General features: G+C 48.5%; 1 protein-coding gene across 1 annotated transcript; it reads left to right on the top strand.

Moving 5' to 3' along the window:
• Nucleotides 1–11,956: 11,956 nt before the first annotated feature.
• CCDC195 (coiled-coil domain containing 195) lies at nucleotides 11,957–18,529 on the top strand. The gene is made up of 3 exons (XM_069792120.1): nucleotides 11,957–12,247; nucleotides 13,562–13,823; nucleotides 17,394–18,529. The coding sequence occupies exons 1-3, from the start codon at nucleotides 11,998–12,000 to the stop codon at nucleotides 17,524–17,526; spliced, it is 645 nt and encodes a 214-aa protein (XP_069648221.1). The 5' UTR covers nucleotides 11,957–11,997; the 3' UTR covers nucleotides 17,527–18,529.
• The last annotated feature ends 125 nt before the right edge of the window (nucleotides 18,530–18,654 follow it).

The raw sequence follows: 18,654 nt of genomic DNA, 5'->3' as shown, positions 1-18,654 counted from the left end.
GTCCCAGAGTTTGGGAGGAGAGAATGAGAGAAATGCAGAAGGCACGTGAGGCTGTAGGTTTATTACAAAGATGGCGTTCGGCCCTTCACCGCCATAAAATTCAGCCATCAAAACTGCAGAAGTTAGATGTGTCAGCACTGAATCCCCCATCCACCGCCATCCGTGGGCAATGAAACCTTCACAGAACTGAACAGTGTTATAAACGCTGATGCCCGATGGGCATTGCACGCCATAGAGCAAGCGCTGTAAGAAAGGGGTCTTTCATACAATTGCTGCTTTTCAAACTCTTAGGATTATGTGAGGTCTACACCAATTTTTTTCTGCCAAAAGCTCCACTCTGAGACTCCTTTTGTCTAAGGCAACCACAAGAATATGGTCAGCTGTTCTCGGAGCTGAGGTTTTCTCCAGTGAGTTATTTCACAGTGTATTCTTACAGCTGGGTTTATTTTTCAATCACTTTTGAAAGTGATTCTCTGGACTTGCTTTATTTCAATTATTGGGGCAATTTTAAAATAACCACACAGAAAACTTCCATCACTTGTTTTCTTTTATGCACAAATAATCAGCTCAAGGCAGGTAAAACACACGGAGAAGAGCAGTTCAGGGAAGGAGACAAGTACAAGAGCAGATGCACTTTCCCACTGCTGACATTCATAGGTTTTATTTTTACTGCACGATGGGCAGGGCCTTGGTGGCCTGAGCACAGATGTCCCAGGGGACCGGACAAAGGTGGCGGTGAGAAACGCTGCATCAAAATTTTGTTCGTTGTGCTGCTTGAAGAAAAGAAAGAAAGATGGATGGGGAGAACAGCTGCCCATACTTCTTCAAGTCGTTGTCTAAGTTCTTGATAAGTGTGGAATTACATAGACATTTACCTTTACAGGTGAAAGTTGGACAGGACTGATTTTTAGGCTATGAGCGAGTTTATTAACAGGCAAATGCGCAAGTGTTTGCTTTAGGACTATTCTTGATATCCTTGCTGACACTTGTCATGTTCAACTCTCACGTTCAGATTACCTGTGTAAGAGGAAAGTCTACATTTTTCTCCATTATAGCTTCACGGCCGATAGTTCTGCGTAAGAAGACTTCTAAGCACAGGCTGAGAAGCTACGACACAGAAGAGGAACACTGCGAGGCAGCCGGAGCCAGAGGAGAGGCAGGTGGCAGAGGGGGATGTTTGGGGCAGCGCGAAGCCCTGCGAGGGAGCGGGATACAAGGGGCAGGAAGGCGGAGGGTGAAGCTGAGCTGGAGAAGGCTCTCATGCCCCTGCTGCTGTAGGCGAAGCTGGCGAAAGATTCCCTCTCATCTGAGGAAGGAGCTCTTCCTGCACCAGCCTCAAATCGAGCTACTTTAAAAACTTTTTAGAGTGCAAAAGAAATTACTTATGTTTGTTACTTAGTGGGAGCTATCCTAACACCTCAAAAGGAGTTAAGCCTTATACATATTTTATGTTTAATCACATCTTTAGTGACACCCAACCACAACCAAAGGCTTAAATTTCAATTAGAGGGAGATGTATTAAAAGTTTAATAGGAATCATTCCTTACAGGGTAATTATATCTTAACATTCACTACTGAAGAGATGTTACGTTGGGAACGTAATGTTGATCTGAACAGAGATGGTTTTGTGGGTTTTTTTCTTAATAATATTCAAATCAGAAACAGAAGGACGATCTGTATCATTTGTACTCCAGACACACCACCCCTGTGCTGCCCAGCCACAGGCCTGGATCTGGGAAAAAGTGAAATTGCATTCATGCGTAGCTTTGAACATGGATTTTTGGACCTCAGTGTGAAAAATGTTGCCCCACATGCTTAGAAGCATCAGGCTGCATGTATCTTTTACTTCAGTTTTGAACATTTTTAAAACTGGCAACTGACTATTTCAGATGTAACTAATATGGGAGGATGAACCTTCAAGACAGATGATTTATCAGGGATATCTTAAAAGTATCTGCTATGGATTTAAATGCATGCATAACTTTAACAAGTTTGGTATGCATGCAAAAGACTTTTCTCGTAATATTTGGATTATTGCAAAAATAATCAGTTACGCATTCACAAGCAATTAAAGCCACGAAGTGAATTTTGAACCATGGCAGTTAAAGGACATTGAAATCAAATATTGAATGGGAACAGAGAAATAGGATTTTGAGAAAAGCATCCAAAGCTGCAGAAAAGGAAAGGAAAAAAGAAGGGAAAAAAGACAAAAAAAAAAAAGAAAACTAGAACGTGTTTCTCATTTAGGAAAATCGCATTGAGATAAACAATCCAAAAGAATAGCCAAGCCCATAGAGAACTATGATCATGACCGGGAAGGACTTTCAGCTTCACCATTGCTGTATCCCCTCTGCTTTAGGATGAGCTGCTCGAGCAGGCACCGCTTGGCACAGACCCATCGGCCCACACAGGTTTCCTGCTCCTCCTGTCCTCGTCTTGCTTTCTGGAGGCTGCGGTGCAGAGCGGGCAGAGTTTCTCCTCCAGCTCCCCTCCCTGCAGTAAGGAAGGGGCTGCCCGAGGACCTGTTGCGGCCGCACCCGGGACGTCCCAGAAGGCAGACGAGCTGCCGCCTCTGCTGGGGCGGCTTCCGCACGCGTGGGGTGTGCAGCGGGCAGTTAACTGGGGGGCCCTTGGTTACTGGCTGTCAGTCGGGCCCAGGGCATCGCTGTGGAAGCACAAAGGGCTGCCGGGCCACGTAGCGCTGCCTGCAGTTGTAGGGATTAGCCGTCTGGTTGTGTTGTCTGTTGCTGTGCGTTATTTCCCCAAACCCGTTTTGACGCGGGAGCTGGAAACGCTGCTGACAATAACAATTGCAACAAAGCACTCGTCATTGCAGCAGAAACTAATGAGCAAACAGAAGGCGTGAAAGCACCGGGAGCTATTGAAGCTCGAGGCTGTCGGGACTGCCTGCAGAGCTGAGTGGGCAGTGGCTGCAGCCACGATCTCCCAGCTATAACCCTACAACAAAATCCTGGAGCTTTGCTGATGAAACATCGCTGCTCTGAGACAGAAAGGGACAGCACGAGCCAGCAAGCTCTACCAACACCTGAAAGCCAACTGACACAAAACAGACTTATCGGAAATGTGATGTTCTTGGCTATTATTTTCTTTTTGTTATTTTGTTCGGGGTTTTTTTGCTTTTGTGGTGTCCCCAAGTACGTACGTCCTGACGAGAAGGGGCACAGCTCCTGCTCTGGTGAGCATACGCAGTGCAACAGCGGAGAGAAAACCTGCTTGTGAGCCTTTTGGGCTCCAAAATTGCCGTGGGTCAGCTCCTCTGCAGGAGAGCACCCGCTTGGCTTCTCCCAGGTGAGCCCTCTGATAGGAAGAGCAGGTCTGCCTGCGCAGGACAGAGCACGGCTCACGAGAGAGATCAAAGCTTGAATGCAGATGTAAAGGTGCCAAAGTTAAGGACGGTGGGTCGGTGCTGCCCAGAGATCAGACGTGCTGGAGCCATCCAGTTTCCAAGCTCAGCACCTGCCACGGCCACATCACTTGCATCGCAAGGCGGCAGGGTTGTTGGCTCCCGCCTTGTTACAAACCCCGTTTACTGGCAATTCACACAGCTCTGCTCCCGCTGCCTCCTTTGGGGCTGGATCACATCTCTTCTATACTTCAAACACATAATCCTTCTTACTGGAAAACACAACTGAAATAATTTGCTAATTCAAACTGAACAGAATAAGTCATTTTAACATCAGGGATGTGCCGGAGTTTGCTCCAAATGAGGCTGGTCCCTCTGGCCGTGCCCTCCCTAGGCACGCCAGCACCCGCCGGGGCTGCAGCAGCCCCTGACAGTGATGCTCACCCCAGCGAGGTGTGCTGCAAAACCCAACTCTCTTCTTCCCAGTGCATGCAGCAGCATGTACATCAAAAGAAAAACAGACACTCAAAGCCATTACTGGAGCAGGGGCTGCGACAGGACGGAGTTTGCCCCTGCGTGGATGGGGTGGTGATCCAGGTAGCCACTGTGGCAGGGTGGGCTTGCAGCCGGCAGCAGAGCGTGCAGACCCCAGCCTGGGCACCTATGGCTCTCCCCCACAGAGGGACCTTCCACTTCCAGCACTTCTTTGTTTGCAGTCTGCAGAGAGCGGCTGTGGGCAGCCGTTGGCTGCAGGGCGGCTCAGGGAGGAAATGAGAACATTATTATTCTTTTCAAGAGAAGTCCAGCACAGTTCCTTGGTGAAATATTAGCCATGGAAAATATCAAGTAACTGTCCTACTTCCCAGGCACGTGTTTGAGTATTTGGAGATGGGGGAAAAAATAAAAAGCACAGCGAAACCAGCAGCGTTAGGGGAAGGTTGTCACGGTGTCTAGATTATCAGGCCAAAAGAGTACGAGTCGTTTTAAGGCAGAATGGTAAAAGCTTATTTGGGAGAGCCTCTAGTTAGTAGGCTGTATGTCTCTTTTACACGTATAGCCTCAAGATTCAGAAATGTTGGCACCCGAGCGGTTCTGGCTCACGGCGCTGCAGGAGGAGGTCCTGCTGCCCCTGCAGGGAAGTTGTGCTTAACAGAGGTTTGGGATCAATCCTGGGCAGCCACTCATGTCCTGTGCCCTCGGGAGCATCCCTGAGGCCCACTGAGGTGGGAGTTAGAGTAAAGAGTGTCCTTCAGGCCAGGAGTCGTAGTCCACATGGGGTACGTGTGTGGTTGTAACGCTTCATTAAGTTGACGATGTGCAGGTATTTTTTGAAAATTCTCAGTAATGCAAAACTGTAATCATAATTACTGACTTTTCTGTCCAGGTTGTTGAGGTTCTTCATTACTCACTAAAGCAAGTATCTTGAAGTTCTCAGTATGAACATCTCCCCCTGAACAGTAGCAAAGAAATGCACGTTTCCCTTTCTTCCGATTAATTACCCCACAGCTTTATAGAAGATGCATTTTCTGTGTGCTTTTTAAGCTGTGCTCCCCATATGCTGTCTCAGTTAGCTATAATCATTCACAGCTGTTCTCCAACAAAAATGAGGGTGTTACTTGCCCTGCGATACACTTTCGTGACCTTCAAATGCCACGTGATGTTCCCTGTAGCTCTGAGTCACGTTTTAGATGTATTTGCGCAGATTGCATACGGTGTGAGATATAGAGCTACATAGATACAAATACCCTCACATAGATTTTATATGGTATGTTTTGTTTGAGAAAGGAAAACTGAGTAAGAAATAATTACTACTTTGAATTTTAGGATGGATTTTCTGCATGAGGCTATCTCCCATGGGTGACGGCTTGTTTTAATTTGAAAGCTATCGCAAGCTCTGTGTAGGTAACTATGGGCCCAGTTGCGTGCTCCTAGTTATGAAAATCTCCAGCTGAGCATACAGATTTTCTTGCATGAGACATGGTTTTGTACTCTGTAGCATATGTTGTGCTTGCAGGGAGCTGGCATAAAACAGATTAATTCTGATTATTCCCGACTAACTTGAGGATCCATTTAAAGGGAGAGAGACCCAGAGACTTGGAAATGCAACATGGAGGCCTGAAGTGCTCTCTGAAAAGTTTGAAACATTTCAATAGCCTTGCTTCACTGCCAGCCCTGTCCAAAACCATAGCCAAGGTTTTCGGATGTGACTCATGTATCTCGGAGTTTCTATTTCCCCTGTTCAGGTTAAGCCTGTTTTTTTGAAAGTGTTGAGCATCCCCTGCTGGAAATCAGACCCCTTTCAGAAACCTCGATACTCAAAATCAAAGTACCACTAACAAGATTATTGGGGTGTGTACGCCAAGCTAGGTGTTCAGTACGTTGCACCGGTACTTGGCTCCCTGCAGCCACAGATGCGAGCGGGGTGCTCACGGGGGTTTCTTTTAACAAGGCTTGTGTGGGATTTCCTGCGTACGTGTGGGGGTTAAGGCACGGTCAGGCAAATGGTCCTTGCAAAAGAAAAAGGATGCTTAATGGACATTAGCGAGTTAAACAATTACCTGTTAAATAGACTAATCAACTTTCTTTGTGCCATCATTATCTAATTAGATTATGAAACCTGAGAATGCTTTAAACATTAATTAATTTTTGCCATCTTGTTTTCTTCTGGGAGGTTGTGCAGCTCGCTCCCCACAGCTGCCTCGCTGCACCCGGCGTGAGCGAAAGTCACTGCTCAGATGTGGTTAAAAGGGAGCATTTAATTAGTCATGAGTGCAAGGCAAGATTTCATTCAAGCATAAAAAGCAGCCAGCTTTATACTCTCTCGCGCCCGGCTACACGTGATGCTGGTGACCGTTTCCACGGGGGCTGCCCTCCTGCTCCCCGCTTCCTCCCCAAACGCTGCTGGTCGTGTCCGGGCCCCAAAGGCAGCCCGTGTCCCCCTCCCCCTCGGTTTGCTGCTGCGTTTCTTCTCCCCGCTTCAATGTCAAGGGGAGAGCGCCGATGCAGACTTGCGACCGCCTTCTCGGGCTCATCCTGCCAATCCACTGGGTAATGTTCATTCTGCCGGGAAATCGCTGCCCAAGCGCGCTCGGAAAAACAGCGTCGTGCAGAAGTGACGCGTGTCAGTTGCTGTTCGTGGCCTGGCGAGATGCCGGGGCCGGGAAGGCGGCTCCCGTGGGGGGCGGTGGGGCTGGCCACAGCCCGGGCAGCAGACGTGCCCGGTAGGCGCGGGAGCATCTCGCCCTCGGCTGGGGCGGCTTTACAGGAGCTGCTGCTGTGCCCCCGCCGAGCTGTGCGTGCAAGGGCGCTGTCTCGGCCCTTTTGCACGGGTGGAAAAAGGGGTTTCCTTCACAGCGTGGGGGGGGCTCCGGTTCTGGGTGGCATCCCGAAGCAGGGAGGGCAGCCGCCCGCCTGCTGGCGTGGTAGCACTGGCACCCCGCTCACGCGGGTGCCCCAGCACCGGCATACCTTGCCATTGTCCTCCAGAAGGGCCTTAGGAAGAGCAGATTTCGACTGTGCGATAGCTTGGAGCCAAAATTCACACTTTTCAGAATACGCACGGAAATTTGTCAACATTTGTCATTGTGAGAACATACCAAAATGGGCCTCCTGGTTCCTCCGTTCAGCTGATGCTGGCTCGGAGGAGGGGAAGGTATTCCCACGGCTAAAACCGGGGGCACTCCAAACAGCCCTGCGGTGGATTTAGCCAGTGAATAATTAGCCGATTGCTGCGGTGAAGGCCTGAGGCGCTGCTGTAGAAACCGGTACGAGCTCCTGTACCTGCCTTCGCCGCGGCAGCTCGGCTCTGGCGAGGAGCCCAGGCTGGCCGAGGAAGGAGCGGTGGCCCTGGGGGCGCGTACCCCTCGGGTGGGGGCACGCAGCCCGGCAGGACGGGGCCGAGAGCAGCGCTCTCCCCGGGGAACGCGTGGCCAGGGCACATCAGGACATTGTATTGAACACAGACGTGATCAGCAAACTTTAGGGGCTGATCTGTTTTGTCCGATTATTAGAACTTTTTCGATTTGTGCTGCGAAATCTTCTCTGTCGAATCCTTCCGCTACGAGGAATTTCTTTGCATGGCTGAGCATTTGCAGATGAAGTTCGTTCAAAGCAAGATGTGACCTGGCCTGGCAGAGCGGCACCTGTGGGGACACTGATGCCAGCTCCGACGGCTGCTGGCACACCGGGCTTAAGCGAGCAAGGGCCTGGTAGACTGTGTTGCATGTCCCACCGTGTTCAAGCTGTTACTCCAGTGCTTGGAAGAAAACATATGCGAGTAGAGCATCAATCTCAAACCTTCTGCTGAGCCTCAAGCTATAGGACTGGCCAAGTAAAGCATAGGGATAATTTAGGTGTCTAAAGGTCTAAATGTCTAAACTTTGAGAAGAGTGAAAGTGCAGAAATAAAAAATGAAAACAGGGAAAAATATAAGTTTATCTCCTGATTAAAATGGGGCAGCCGCTGAGAATTAAGCAAGAAGGCCAATATGGGATCAAATTTTGGCATTAAACCTATTCGATCCCCTCAGCTGTACAGGAGCAAAATAATCAAAAGTGTGCATCAGCAAAACAGAATCAACACACTAAAAAACATTTCTTTATTAATTTTTAAATCCACTGAAATATTATTTTATTACCTCCTGAAGTTGTACAGATAGATTCAGAAGAGAATTAGGCTCTTTTGCGCCATAATGAAGCATAAAACATAAAGTTAGAAATCAAGCCAGGACTCAGGGCACAGCAATGTTCTCGCACAGTGGCAATAGGAAGAATTTGACATTGACCCTGACTAGTGCTGCTGTTACGCTTTTGCTTAGTAATTTTTTTATAGGATGAATAAATCCAGCACTGCTGACATTCACGGCTGCTAACAGCAAACCTTCCCTGGAGACTCCCGCCCTGACGGAGATCTGGCTTCAGGCTGGGTGCAGGGATGATGGAGCTGTGAGCCGCTCTCTTCCCCGGCTTTCCCTGTGAGTTACACAGCAGGGCGGGCAGGCTGCTGTGCTTCTCCTCCAGCCCGTCGCAGCGAGGCTGGAGATGCGATGCAGCATTACTGGTCCTCAGCCAAGGTGCCAGAGCCCTGGTGTGATGTGGTGCCTGGTGGCAGGCGGGGGTGAAGGTGCGGCAGGTAGCAGATGCATCGGAGGGGGAGCAGAGTGTCATAAGGATGGAAGTCTACGGGTTAGGAGGAGTACGATGCCAGGCAGCGTGTCATAAAAAATATCCACGCACTGCTGGTGGCTTTTCAAGGACAAAATATTGTGATTTGAAAAAAAGATAATAATTTTGGTTTGTAGCAATGAGTCCTTTCTGTGTTTTTTTCTCTCTAACCTTCAGGGGAGCAAGACAGCAGATTTGGCAAGCAAGAGAGCTAGAAAAACTGTTCAGCATCAGCAGTAGCTGTGCAGGTGCCATTTTCTGCTGACGGCAGGTTTCACAACGTACCTTCTCTGCTCACAGTGTAGCCTCTTCCCCAGGGACCCCCTGCAGCAGCCACGTACATGCACAAGTATCTCATGTTACCGTGTCAGGCAGGGAGCTGCAGAATATGAAGTAGTGGCAGAATGAAGAGCTGAGCTCCTACTAGTTTTGGATGAAGCTGCTCTGCAAGGCTTCTGCATTTTGTTTGCAGGTTTTCTGTTGCAATGCTACTTGGTATGCAGTTCAGACAGTCCGCTGAAACACAGCACATGCTCCAGCAGTCACATACGGGTATTGCTGTGGGGCTGCTTGAGCCCAGCAGCTGCCAGAAACTCCATCTCCGTGTTTGGTTATTCTTCCTGGTGGAGAGGTTTGAATATGACTGAAAGTGAATACAATTTTACCCAAGTCCATGTCCTACCAAACACAACTTGCCAAAGCAGCTCAGGTGTGAGAAACTCCTTCCTTTCTGTTAAATGACTTTAAGTGTTTCACATCAAAAACCACACAGCTATAGGTGTTTGTAGTAGGCACAGGAAGGTACACTAAACATATGGCCAGCCAAAATCGGCAGTCTACCAGTGTGCCACAGAGGAGAGGCACCAAGTGTGTCTCCCACCCGTGGCAGGCGGAGTGGCAGCACCCAGGGCTGCCCAGCCCTGCCCCGGGCCGGTGGCCCCACGGCTCCAGCAGCACAGGCACACGTCTTGGACCCCACTGAATTTACAAATACAAGGTTGCATGCATGGAGCTCGCTCTGATTACAGGGAATGTGCTGACCAGCGCAGTGGCAAACCTAGCTTTGCCAGGTTTTCATTGTACAAAACTCCTGACTTGTCTGCCCCCCTCCCCATCAGTGCCTGTGCAGGAATGGCAGCGGGAGAAGCAGTATGAGGTTACAACACAAACATCGTTTCCTCAGAAGTCGCTGGTACAACAAAAGATCCGTGTCTGCTCTGGTCTGGTTCCAGTGCAGCAGCGGGCATGGGATCAGAGGAGCAGATGTCTTCAGTTGCAGCCGGGGTAAGCTAATTGCTGTGCTGGCAAGCATCCTCTGCCCAGCCGAACCTGTCAGCTGCAGGATCAGCAGTGATATTATAATTACACGTGAGTGCTGTCACTGTTCCAGTACCTGATCCACTTGCTGGAGAAACAGAAATGTAAATTTGAAACCAAAACTGGACGGTTGCTGCTATGTTTTTTGTCCTTGGCTGACTCCAAAATGGAGAGGATTTGTATTTCAGTTCCAGTAGTTTTGCTCACCACACGTTGTCCCCAGCACAGGGGCACCTGCGCTGCTATTTAAGCCTGGGTCCAAGTTCATCACTGAGCCCAGCTTTGCCCCCTCCTTCCCATTTGTATGTTATTATGCCTTCAGCAACAGGGACTGCTCTGGAGCGGAAGAAAAAACTCAGTATAAGCTGGTGCTTCTTGTTGATGCAATCTGGAAGGGCTAAAGAGAGGACAGCCGCGACCCACCAGGAGCTTTGCCAAGATTAATGCCAGCACGTCAAGCCCAGACTGCCGCCAGCCCCGCAGCAGGCAGGGGAAACACAGCAGGGCCTGACATGTCCTTCCCCTTGCACTGTGATTTCACAAAAGATCATGGATGCTGTGGGCTTTGTTTGTAGCCCAAAAACTCATATTCATTTCACCTCTCTGCATGCAGCCTGAACTGCGCAGAGGCCTCTGGAGGTGTTCCCGGGAGGTGACAGCAGGACTGCCTGTGACTCCCATGGGTCCCGGTCCCCAGCCTTGTGCCTGTCTCACTGGAAAAATCAGCATAGCTCCATATTCCTGCAGGTCTTGCAGCAAGTCCCACCTGCCCTTTCTAGGCACGGCGTGTTGCTGTAGGTCAGAGAGGGGAGCGAGCACAGCATGAACTACAGGAACCACTTCATCTTTATGAAGTGCTTTTTGAGGATGCTGCTCCCCAGAAGGCAGCACTGCCCACATGGGAACATGCCCGAGGGCAAAACTCCTTGCCTGCATCCCTCTTCTTCTCTCAATTCCAGCAGTTTCTGCCCAACTTCCCGGTAGCTGCTGGGCAGCAGCGCATCCTCACAGACCCGATGGCTTCTTCACAGTAGTCCTTCTCTGTCATCCTCTGGAAAAAATAACATTGAGTCACATCTTGTTTCGAGCATCTCCCACCAGCTCTCCTTTCTTCCTCCAGCAGCAAGGCAGTGAAGTGCACACAGCTGAAAGGTCTTTTTTTCTCAGATATTCTTGAGTTACTGTTGAGCTACCAGAAAGGGAATGGTTTCTAAAGCAAAAGGTGCGTTAAATTATTTTCCTGCTGGCTTTTTTCCTGCTGGCTTTCTGGCATTCTCAGTTTTGTATTTTGAAGTAAGCTGGCGGGGTTGGGAAGGATGTTCCACAGGTTTTTGCATTTACTGCCAGCAGAGAGATCACTTTAGGGACTAGGTGATGAAAGCAGCACAGAGGATTGTGTTCCCTTCCTAATGCAAGATTCATGCCCAGGCTGCCTCTCCTTACGTTCCTGGGATGCTGGTGGAGGCACTCCACTCCAGCAAGCCTCCCTGGGTGCCTGGGAAGGGGCAGTGGGCTGTGCTGCACCCTTTCAGGAAAGCTTTAGTTTACCTGCTCGCCCAGCGTAGCTGTTGGTGTTCTTCATTAATAGCGGGGATCTTGCACCATATCAGCTTTCGTTTGGAAATTTAATTTTCCTTTGAGAAATCGCTAATTCTTTCCAGATGCACAGAGCAAAAATGAGTAATTCACCCAGTGTTAAGGGAGAGATTAATTGCTGCCCAGCAAAGAGTGAGCCCTCCCTCTGTGTCGCGGAGGCGATCGCTGGCCTTTTCAGGTAAACCAAAGGAAATGGGCTCTGTCCTCCTTGGTGCTTTTAGAGAAAACCAAAGCCCAAGGCAAGCGAGGGGGCAGGAGAGTTTTCCAATGACACAGCGATACTGTGCTGACAGTGATTTGTGCAGTGTGTAAGAGGCCAGCTCTGCTCTGAAAAACGAGACCCTGAATGAATAAATCATGGGCCCTCTCTTAGTAACCTGATGTTTCAGTCCAGCCTTCCTGGTGGTGGGAGCTGGCTCCAGCCCTGTGTGCGGGGAGGGACTCCTATTGTCCGGAGGCTTTTAAGGGCAGGGACCGCCCGCCAGCAGCTTAGGAGCTTCTCCACAGGGCAGGCACTTTGGGGGGGGAGCGGGGAGCCTTGCTGCGCGGTGTGGAACCATGGAGGGAAATGCGCACCTCCTCCAGGTCATCCGCAAGATGCGTTCCCAAATCAACAAGCTGGAGAGGGAGAACAGGGCCCTGAGGGGAGAGCTGCAGGTCTGCGGGCAGAGAGCTGTGCTACTGGAGGGAGATGGGAACGGTGAGGTGAGGAGCCTTGACGATGATGGGGAAGGACCAGCTGGCTCTCCAGCATTGCTGCATGGAAGCATCGTGGCCGGTCCTGCTCCGGCACCAAAGGAGCAGACAGGTACCGAAGGGCCAGGGCTGTCCGTGGCACCCGTGTGTGCTGCCCGTGCAGGATCTCTCAGCCCAGCTGTTACGTGTCTGCAGGGAATGGGAGATGACAGCCACTCACTGGCTGTCTGGTTAACTTAGTGGAAGTGCTGTGGCCTCCTTCAATGCCCACACCCAAAACCACCTTAACTGGGTGTCTCACTCATCTTTTTAGGGGGTTACCTGCATCCCCCAAGCTGAGCTTAGTGGAGTATTTTGCTGCTGCTCAAGCAAAGAGTTCAACTCAAAGAGCTCAGTTTGTCTTTGTTTAAGCAGAATTTGACCTACTGCTTCGAGTTTTCATGGGCATGGACTATCTTGCCCATGCCTGTCCCCTGTCTGTTCCAGACAGAAAAGGACCAACAGTTGTAATTGTGCTGTAACCTCTCTTGCCTTAGTAAAAGATGAGAAAAACTCTACAAATGGTAACAAATAGTGATGGGTTGCATACATTGTGCCAGATGTGCGGTTTCTTTTTGCAGATAATGCAGTTAGTTTTGGCTGAGGGAGAGAGGGGCCAATGTATAGGAATACACTCTCTTCACAATTTTATCAGAGGGGGGAAAAATAGAAATATTCCGCAGTTATAGAATTCTGTTTGGGACTTTTGGAGGATTTAATGAAGCAGGAATTAGAGCAAAATATTGTTTGGTGAGACGTAGTTACCTAGAATTAAGTGTGGTTATTGGCAGGGTCAGGCTGTTAGGTATTGTACATGCTTGAGGCGTCCCGCTTCCTTGTCTGGTGTCTGTCACGTCCAGCCCTCTGGAAAACTGCTTCACTAACACAACTTCTTGGCCTTAGTACGGTGTGTGTTATGAGTTGCAGCTGCCGTTGCAGTCCACGTGCTCCACAGGTCTGGTGGCTGACCTAGCCTTGGCCCTGAACCAGCCTCCTGGAGAGGTCTGGGCTGTGGAGAAATGCCCCCACAAGTTTTGACAGAGACAAGTCTATGAAAATGAACGAGATGAGAGGCTGAACAGTACTAGTGGATTTACAGTGAACCTAGATGAGCGCTGCAATCGAATAATGCTTACTGCCAAGCCCACTGAGCCCAGTGGTCAGGTTACTAACCCGAGGGCCTCTTACACTGGGGCTGCTGGTGGCTATGGGTGTCGTCAGCTTGGGAATAGCTGACTGGTCTTCCGGTGGAGCGTGAAAGATGTGCAAAGTGCTTTCCAACCTTGTGGCTTTTCCTCTCCAGCTGCCTTCTAGGGGATATCTAGAGGATATCTGAATTCTCATTATTATTGTTGTTCCTAGCTCTGCTTTTGTCTCTGCTGCTCAGATACCACCATGACTGTGCGGCGCTACTCTACCGCTTCACCGGTGCCCACCCCTTCCAGCACGAGGTCTCACCGGGCCGGCAAGAGGCCTCCGAGCAATGGGCTCCAGGACACACCGGGCAGTGCCCGGCCACCAGCCCCTCCTGGCGCAGCACAGCTCACCAGCGGGGAGGGGAAAGGGCTTGAAAAAGCGCCAGCCAACCGTCTCTCCTACAGTCATTCCAGCAAAATGAAGCTGTTTCAGGAGCACGTCTGTAAGTGCAGGTAGGTTCGGTTTGCCTTCACAGCATTGCCTGGTTGCAGGTTTCACCTAGTAACATATACGGACATTGCTTTGGGTTTTAGTTCATTATCAGCAAAATCTTTGTTCAAATGTATGTGGCATTGAGCAGACGGGAGACCTCTTCTGGGTAGGTGGTCCTGCTCCTCCTTGCAATCCGTGAAGATTGCCGGAGTTAGCAGTTTAAATTTACTACAAAGGTGAGGCTGAGGGGAGAGGGAAAGGGGTTGAAATCTTCCCTCTGTTAAAGCCAGGCAGAGTTTTGCAGATTGATGTGTTATTCTGACAAGCTGAGCTTGAAAGGGCTTTTTAAACTTTGAATGAAAAGCATGGAGATATCAAGGAACTCTGAACTATGCTTTTGAAAGTGTGATTAATATGGTTCATGGATTTAGATGCACTGTATCACATTTCCCCTATAATTGGAGCATTACATGTTAATGCTTTCAGCCTTGAGAAAAATACTCTCAGGACAGCTTCTAAATTAAGTGAAATGGCTGCTGGACAAGCCCCGCATGTCTCTGCTCATCGATGAGCAACTTTCCAACACAGGGCAACAATCAAAGGTAGAAGCACCAATAATGAGACTGTGATATGCAATAGCCCTTGTCATCTCCTGGTACTGATGTATACACCCTGGGAATCCATGTCGATTGCTGGTTTTAGTGCTGATCGTGCCGTGCTCAAAAGGAAAAGAGTCCAAATGGCCTCAAAGCATGTGCATTTGAACGGGGAGAAGCCCATGGGTCTGCCCGCCCACGCATGTCCTAGGGCAGGACTCCAGTGGCCTCTGCTCAGGGGCTGCACAGCCGTAGTGGGTTGTGTTACCTGCGCTGACGTACCCGTCCGCATGGCACATCGTGTCAGCTCTTGCTCTGTGCCACTCTCTGTCAGCTTTTGCTCTGTGCCACTCTCGCGCAGCAACGCGTCCTCAGAGCAGACCAGTGCACAGCCCCTCAACCCTCCCCGTGCAAAGCCAGTTAGGAGCCCAGCTCCTTGCTGAGAGGCTGGCGGGGACAACAAGGTCAAGTTTTCACAGGCACCTAGGTTTTCTTGTAAGGACATTTGAGGGTCAGATGTTTTACAGCTTTTAAACACCTAAATTTAGTCCCTGGCAGGGAACTCGTATCGTTTTCTAAAGCACCCTGACCCTGTAACTCTGGATTTCAGCATATGCTCCACTGCCTTCAGGGAAATTTAAGACTCTCCGTGCACATAAACGCTTCTGAGAGGTTTGCCCTGAAGCCAGCTCACGTGGAAAGCGTGTGTGTTAGGAAACACGGGGTCAGCATGCGGGAGCAGGAACAGCAACGACAAATGCTGCTGCTTTCTCCTAAGGGGAAAGAGAGCTTTCAGAGCAATCAAAATAGCAACGTAGATCTATTACAACTAATGCCTTGGGACCTACAGGTTTAAAAGCACCAGTTTTGCAGCGGCCAAAGGAATGGCAATGATTATTTTATTGCTATCTTTAGAGCTGCCTTGTCAGCGCTGAACAGCGGTGAGTGTGGCACTGTGACTCATGTCCACTCACTGTTGGCTGCTTTAGGAGAAGAAATGGCTATGGAAAGAGCTTTTTACCTAACCTCCTCAGCAGACTGGGTGATATCCTGAAGCAGAAAGATTTGTGTTTCATATACCAAAAAAAGTTTAATATATTTTCTGGTCGTAATGGTGGATGCTTCCATTATATACACAAAGGCCTAACACAGACAGCAATCTTAGTAAGCTGTTAACTAGTAGGAAATATTTGTGGCAATCAGTTCAGTTTGCTAATTAAGCTTAATTTTTTTACAGTGATGACATCTTTGCTTCCTAGCATGCTGGTCCATGTCAGGTTTTCCTAGTCATCGTTTATTGTAGTTTTCTCACATTTTGCTCCAAAGCTATAATCCTATATGTGATGCTGAATATTTTTGCTTTCAAATTAATTCTGTAGAAGTATCACCTTGGATTTATCTAGAGTGCAGTTGCATCCAAGTAATAAAATAACAGCACTGCTAACGAATCATCACTAATTTGCATGTCTACAACATTTTCATTCATGTATGCTTGTCCTGGTTTTGGCTGGGATAGGGTTAATTGTCTTCCTAGTAGCTGGTATAGTGCTATGTTTTGGGTTCAGTATGAGAAGAATGTTGACAACACAGTGATGGTTTCAGTTGTTGCTAAGAAGTGTTTATATCAAGTCAAGGATTTTTCAGCTTCTGGTGCCCAGCCAGCAAGAAGGCTGGAGGGGCACAAGAAGTTGGGAGGGGACACAGCCAGGGCAGCTGACCCAAACTGGCCAAAGGGATATTCCATACCATGGGACATCACACCCAGTATATAAACTGGGGGGGGGAGTTGGCCTGGGGGGATCGCTGCTCGGGAGCTAACTGGGCATCAGTTGGTGGGTGGTGAGCAATTGCGCTGAGCATCACTTGTTTTGTATATTCCAATCCTTTTATTATTATTATTATTGTCATCTTACTATTGTTACTATTATCATTATTAGTTTCTTCCTTTCTGTTCTACTGAACTGTTCTTATCTCAACCCACGAGTTTTACCTTCCCCCCCCCCCCCCCCCCCCGATTCTCTCCCACTGGGGCAAGGGGGAGTCAGTGAGCAGCTGTGTTGTGCTTAGTTACCAGCTGGGGTTAAACCACAACAATGCTAAAGCATTATTTATACCACGATTCCCACTTTTTTTGGTAAATAAAAAAAAAGACTAAATATTTGAATACTTTAGGCAGGATAAGAGAGGCTGAGAACTGTTTTCAGGGCTATTATATTAAAATTACAAAAGGTACAAGGCCTGTTTGGTACAAATGTCACCATTGGGGTGTTCAGGCTTGATGGTTTCACCTTCCAGTGAGACAGGTCTAATTGGCAGGTGAGAAAGGGCAAGGAAATCACAGTGGTTCTCTGCTCTGCAGGACACCCCCCAGTAACCATCAATAAATACTTTCACAGTTGCTTGATTTTCTTTCCTTGTGCGCCTGATGGGTCTGAGTGAGCTGATAGCCATCACAGAGGACAGTCAGAACAAAAACCAAAACTCTGCAAAACCCAATCCCTTTACTTGCCAAACCAACCGGTTTTGGGACACGTAAAGGAGCGTGTTTCTCCCTTTGCTTTCACAGCCGATGTAATTTATCGCACGCACACTCACCACTTGGAAACTGCTGTTCTCACCCCCTTCCAGTAGCTGGGTACTGATGCATATAAAGATAAAGCCACTGAAGGACCCCCTGGGTCCATGTGGGTGCACGTGCACCCTAAGCGTTCTGTACGCATGTAGCTTTGTGCAGATGCATCGGGCGCTGATAGAGAGATGTGAGGCTCAATGGAGAAAGGCAGATGCTTCCAGCAGATGGACAGACAGGCAGGCCACACCATGCTTTGTCCCTTGGGAAGACCGTGTGAACCCTGTCCCAGCGGGGCATGAAATCCTGCCTCCGTGCAGCGTGCAAGTGCTGAAAGCATTTACCTGTTGCTTGCTGGGTTTTTTACTTTCTTTGCACCTTTTATACGTTTGTAATCCTCATAATGCTTTCTCATTTTTCTCCAGGGGTAAAGTAAAGGCCGTTAGTTTCCTCTTACCAATGGACATGTCATCATATGCTGAAAAGCAAGGTTCCCTCAAAAGCCCACAAAATCAGAGCACAAAACAGTTAACCACCATCACTGAAAAGGATATGTGAGCTGGTGAATTTTTAAAGGCCCATTGATTCTTGAGATAAATTGGCCTTAAATGATAGCTGTGTGTCAGGTTCCTTTCCTGCAAAACACTTTGGCAGGATGCCTGCAGAGAACCACCCGGCCTGTGTTTCAGGTCACTGGCCTGATGTTCAGCATGGAAATGGAAGACATGACAAAGCCGGCTGGAAGCCCATACACCGTGATGAAGCCACACGATAGCAAAGGTACCTCCGCAAAGTAGCTTCTGCGCAACATGTCTCAGGAATCCTTTACCTTAGGACTGCCGTAAACAGGGTGCTGAAGCTGGTTTTCATGTGTTTGTCACAAAAAAAGGTGGATGCCATGTCACCGCTTGTGTTTGCTGATTCCCTTGCCAGAAAGGTATTTGATGCAAATGACAAAATAAGAGCTATTAAAGAGCCTCTGAGGTTTTCTCTGTATGTAAGACTTTAAAACTTCACAGTACTAATACAGTAAAATTAAGAAGGCGTCACAGAGTCAGCTAACATTGCTCTGAATTTCTGCAAAGCTTGGCAATGACTGTTTATGTCCATTTGGGGTTCACCTCTAAGGGAGAGCAGGGGAGAATAAGTACTAATGGGTATGAAAATGTGACTACAAATCTGTTTCCGACTTGGTGTGTTCATCTAGCCAGAGACTAAAGGCTGTACACCAAGTCAAAATAGGAAGAATTGTGAATATCAGAATTTTTCAGGAATGGCTTCTCAGCACAGCTCGGACCAAAAATCATTAGCAGAAATTCAGCAAACAGGTGCAGAATAAATGTGAGAGATAACTACAAAGAGCTTGTAAAAAATGAGTGCTTGTTAGTTCTAGTCATATGAGTAAAGATAGTGTCCCACATGTTTATTTTGATTACAGGTATTTATGGAACCAAAATACTGCACATTGCTATTTCTTTATGTACAGACAGCACTGATGATTGAATATTGTACGGAAAATGCATGAACAGTATATGTTTGTACTGATAACTTTAAGGAAGATTTTCAGCTCATTTTCTACTCTTAAAGTCTTGAGCTTTCAAAAGTGAAAGCAGAGACCTGGTGGAAAAAAATCCCTTCTGGATTTTCTGTGATGTTGTATGCTTGTATAAAAATCTGTGCTCCTTT

This window comes from Haliaeetus albicilla, chromosome 9 (genome assembly GCF_947461875.1).
Source record: "Haliaeetus albicilla chromosome 9, bHalAlb1.1, whole genome shotgun sequence".
NCBI classification, from domain to species: Eukaryota; Metazoa; Chordata; class Aves; order Accipitriformes; family Accipitridae; genus Haliaeetus; species Haliaeetus albicilla.
The sequence above is the reverse complement of the archived record's forward strand: the minus strand, read 5'-3'. Positions and strand labels throughout refer to the sequence as shown.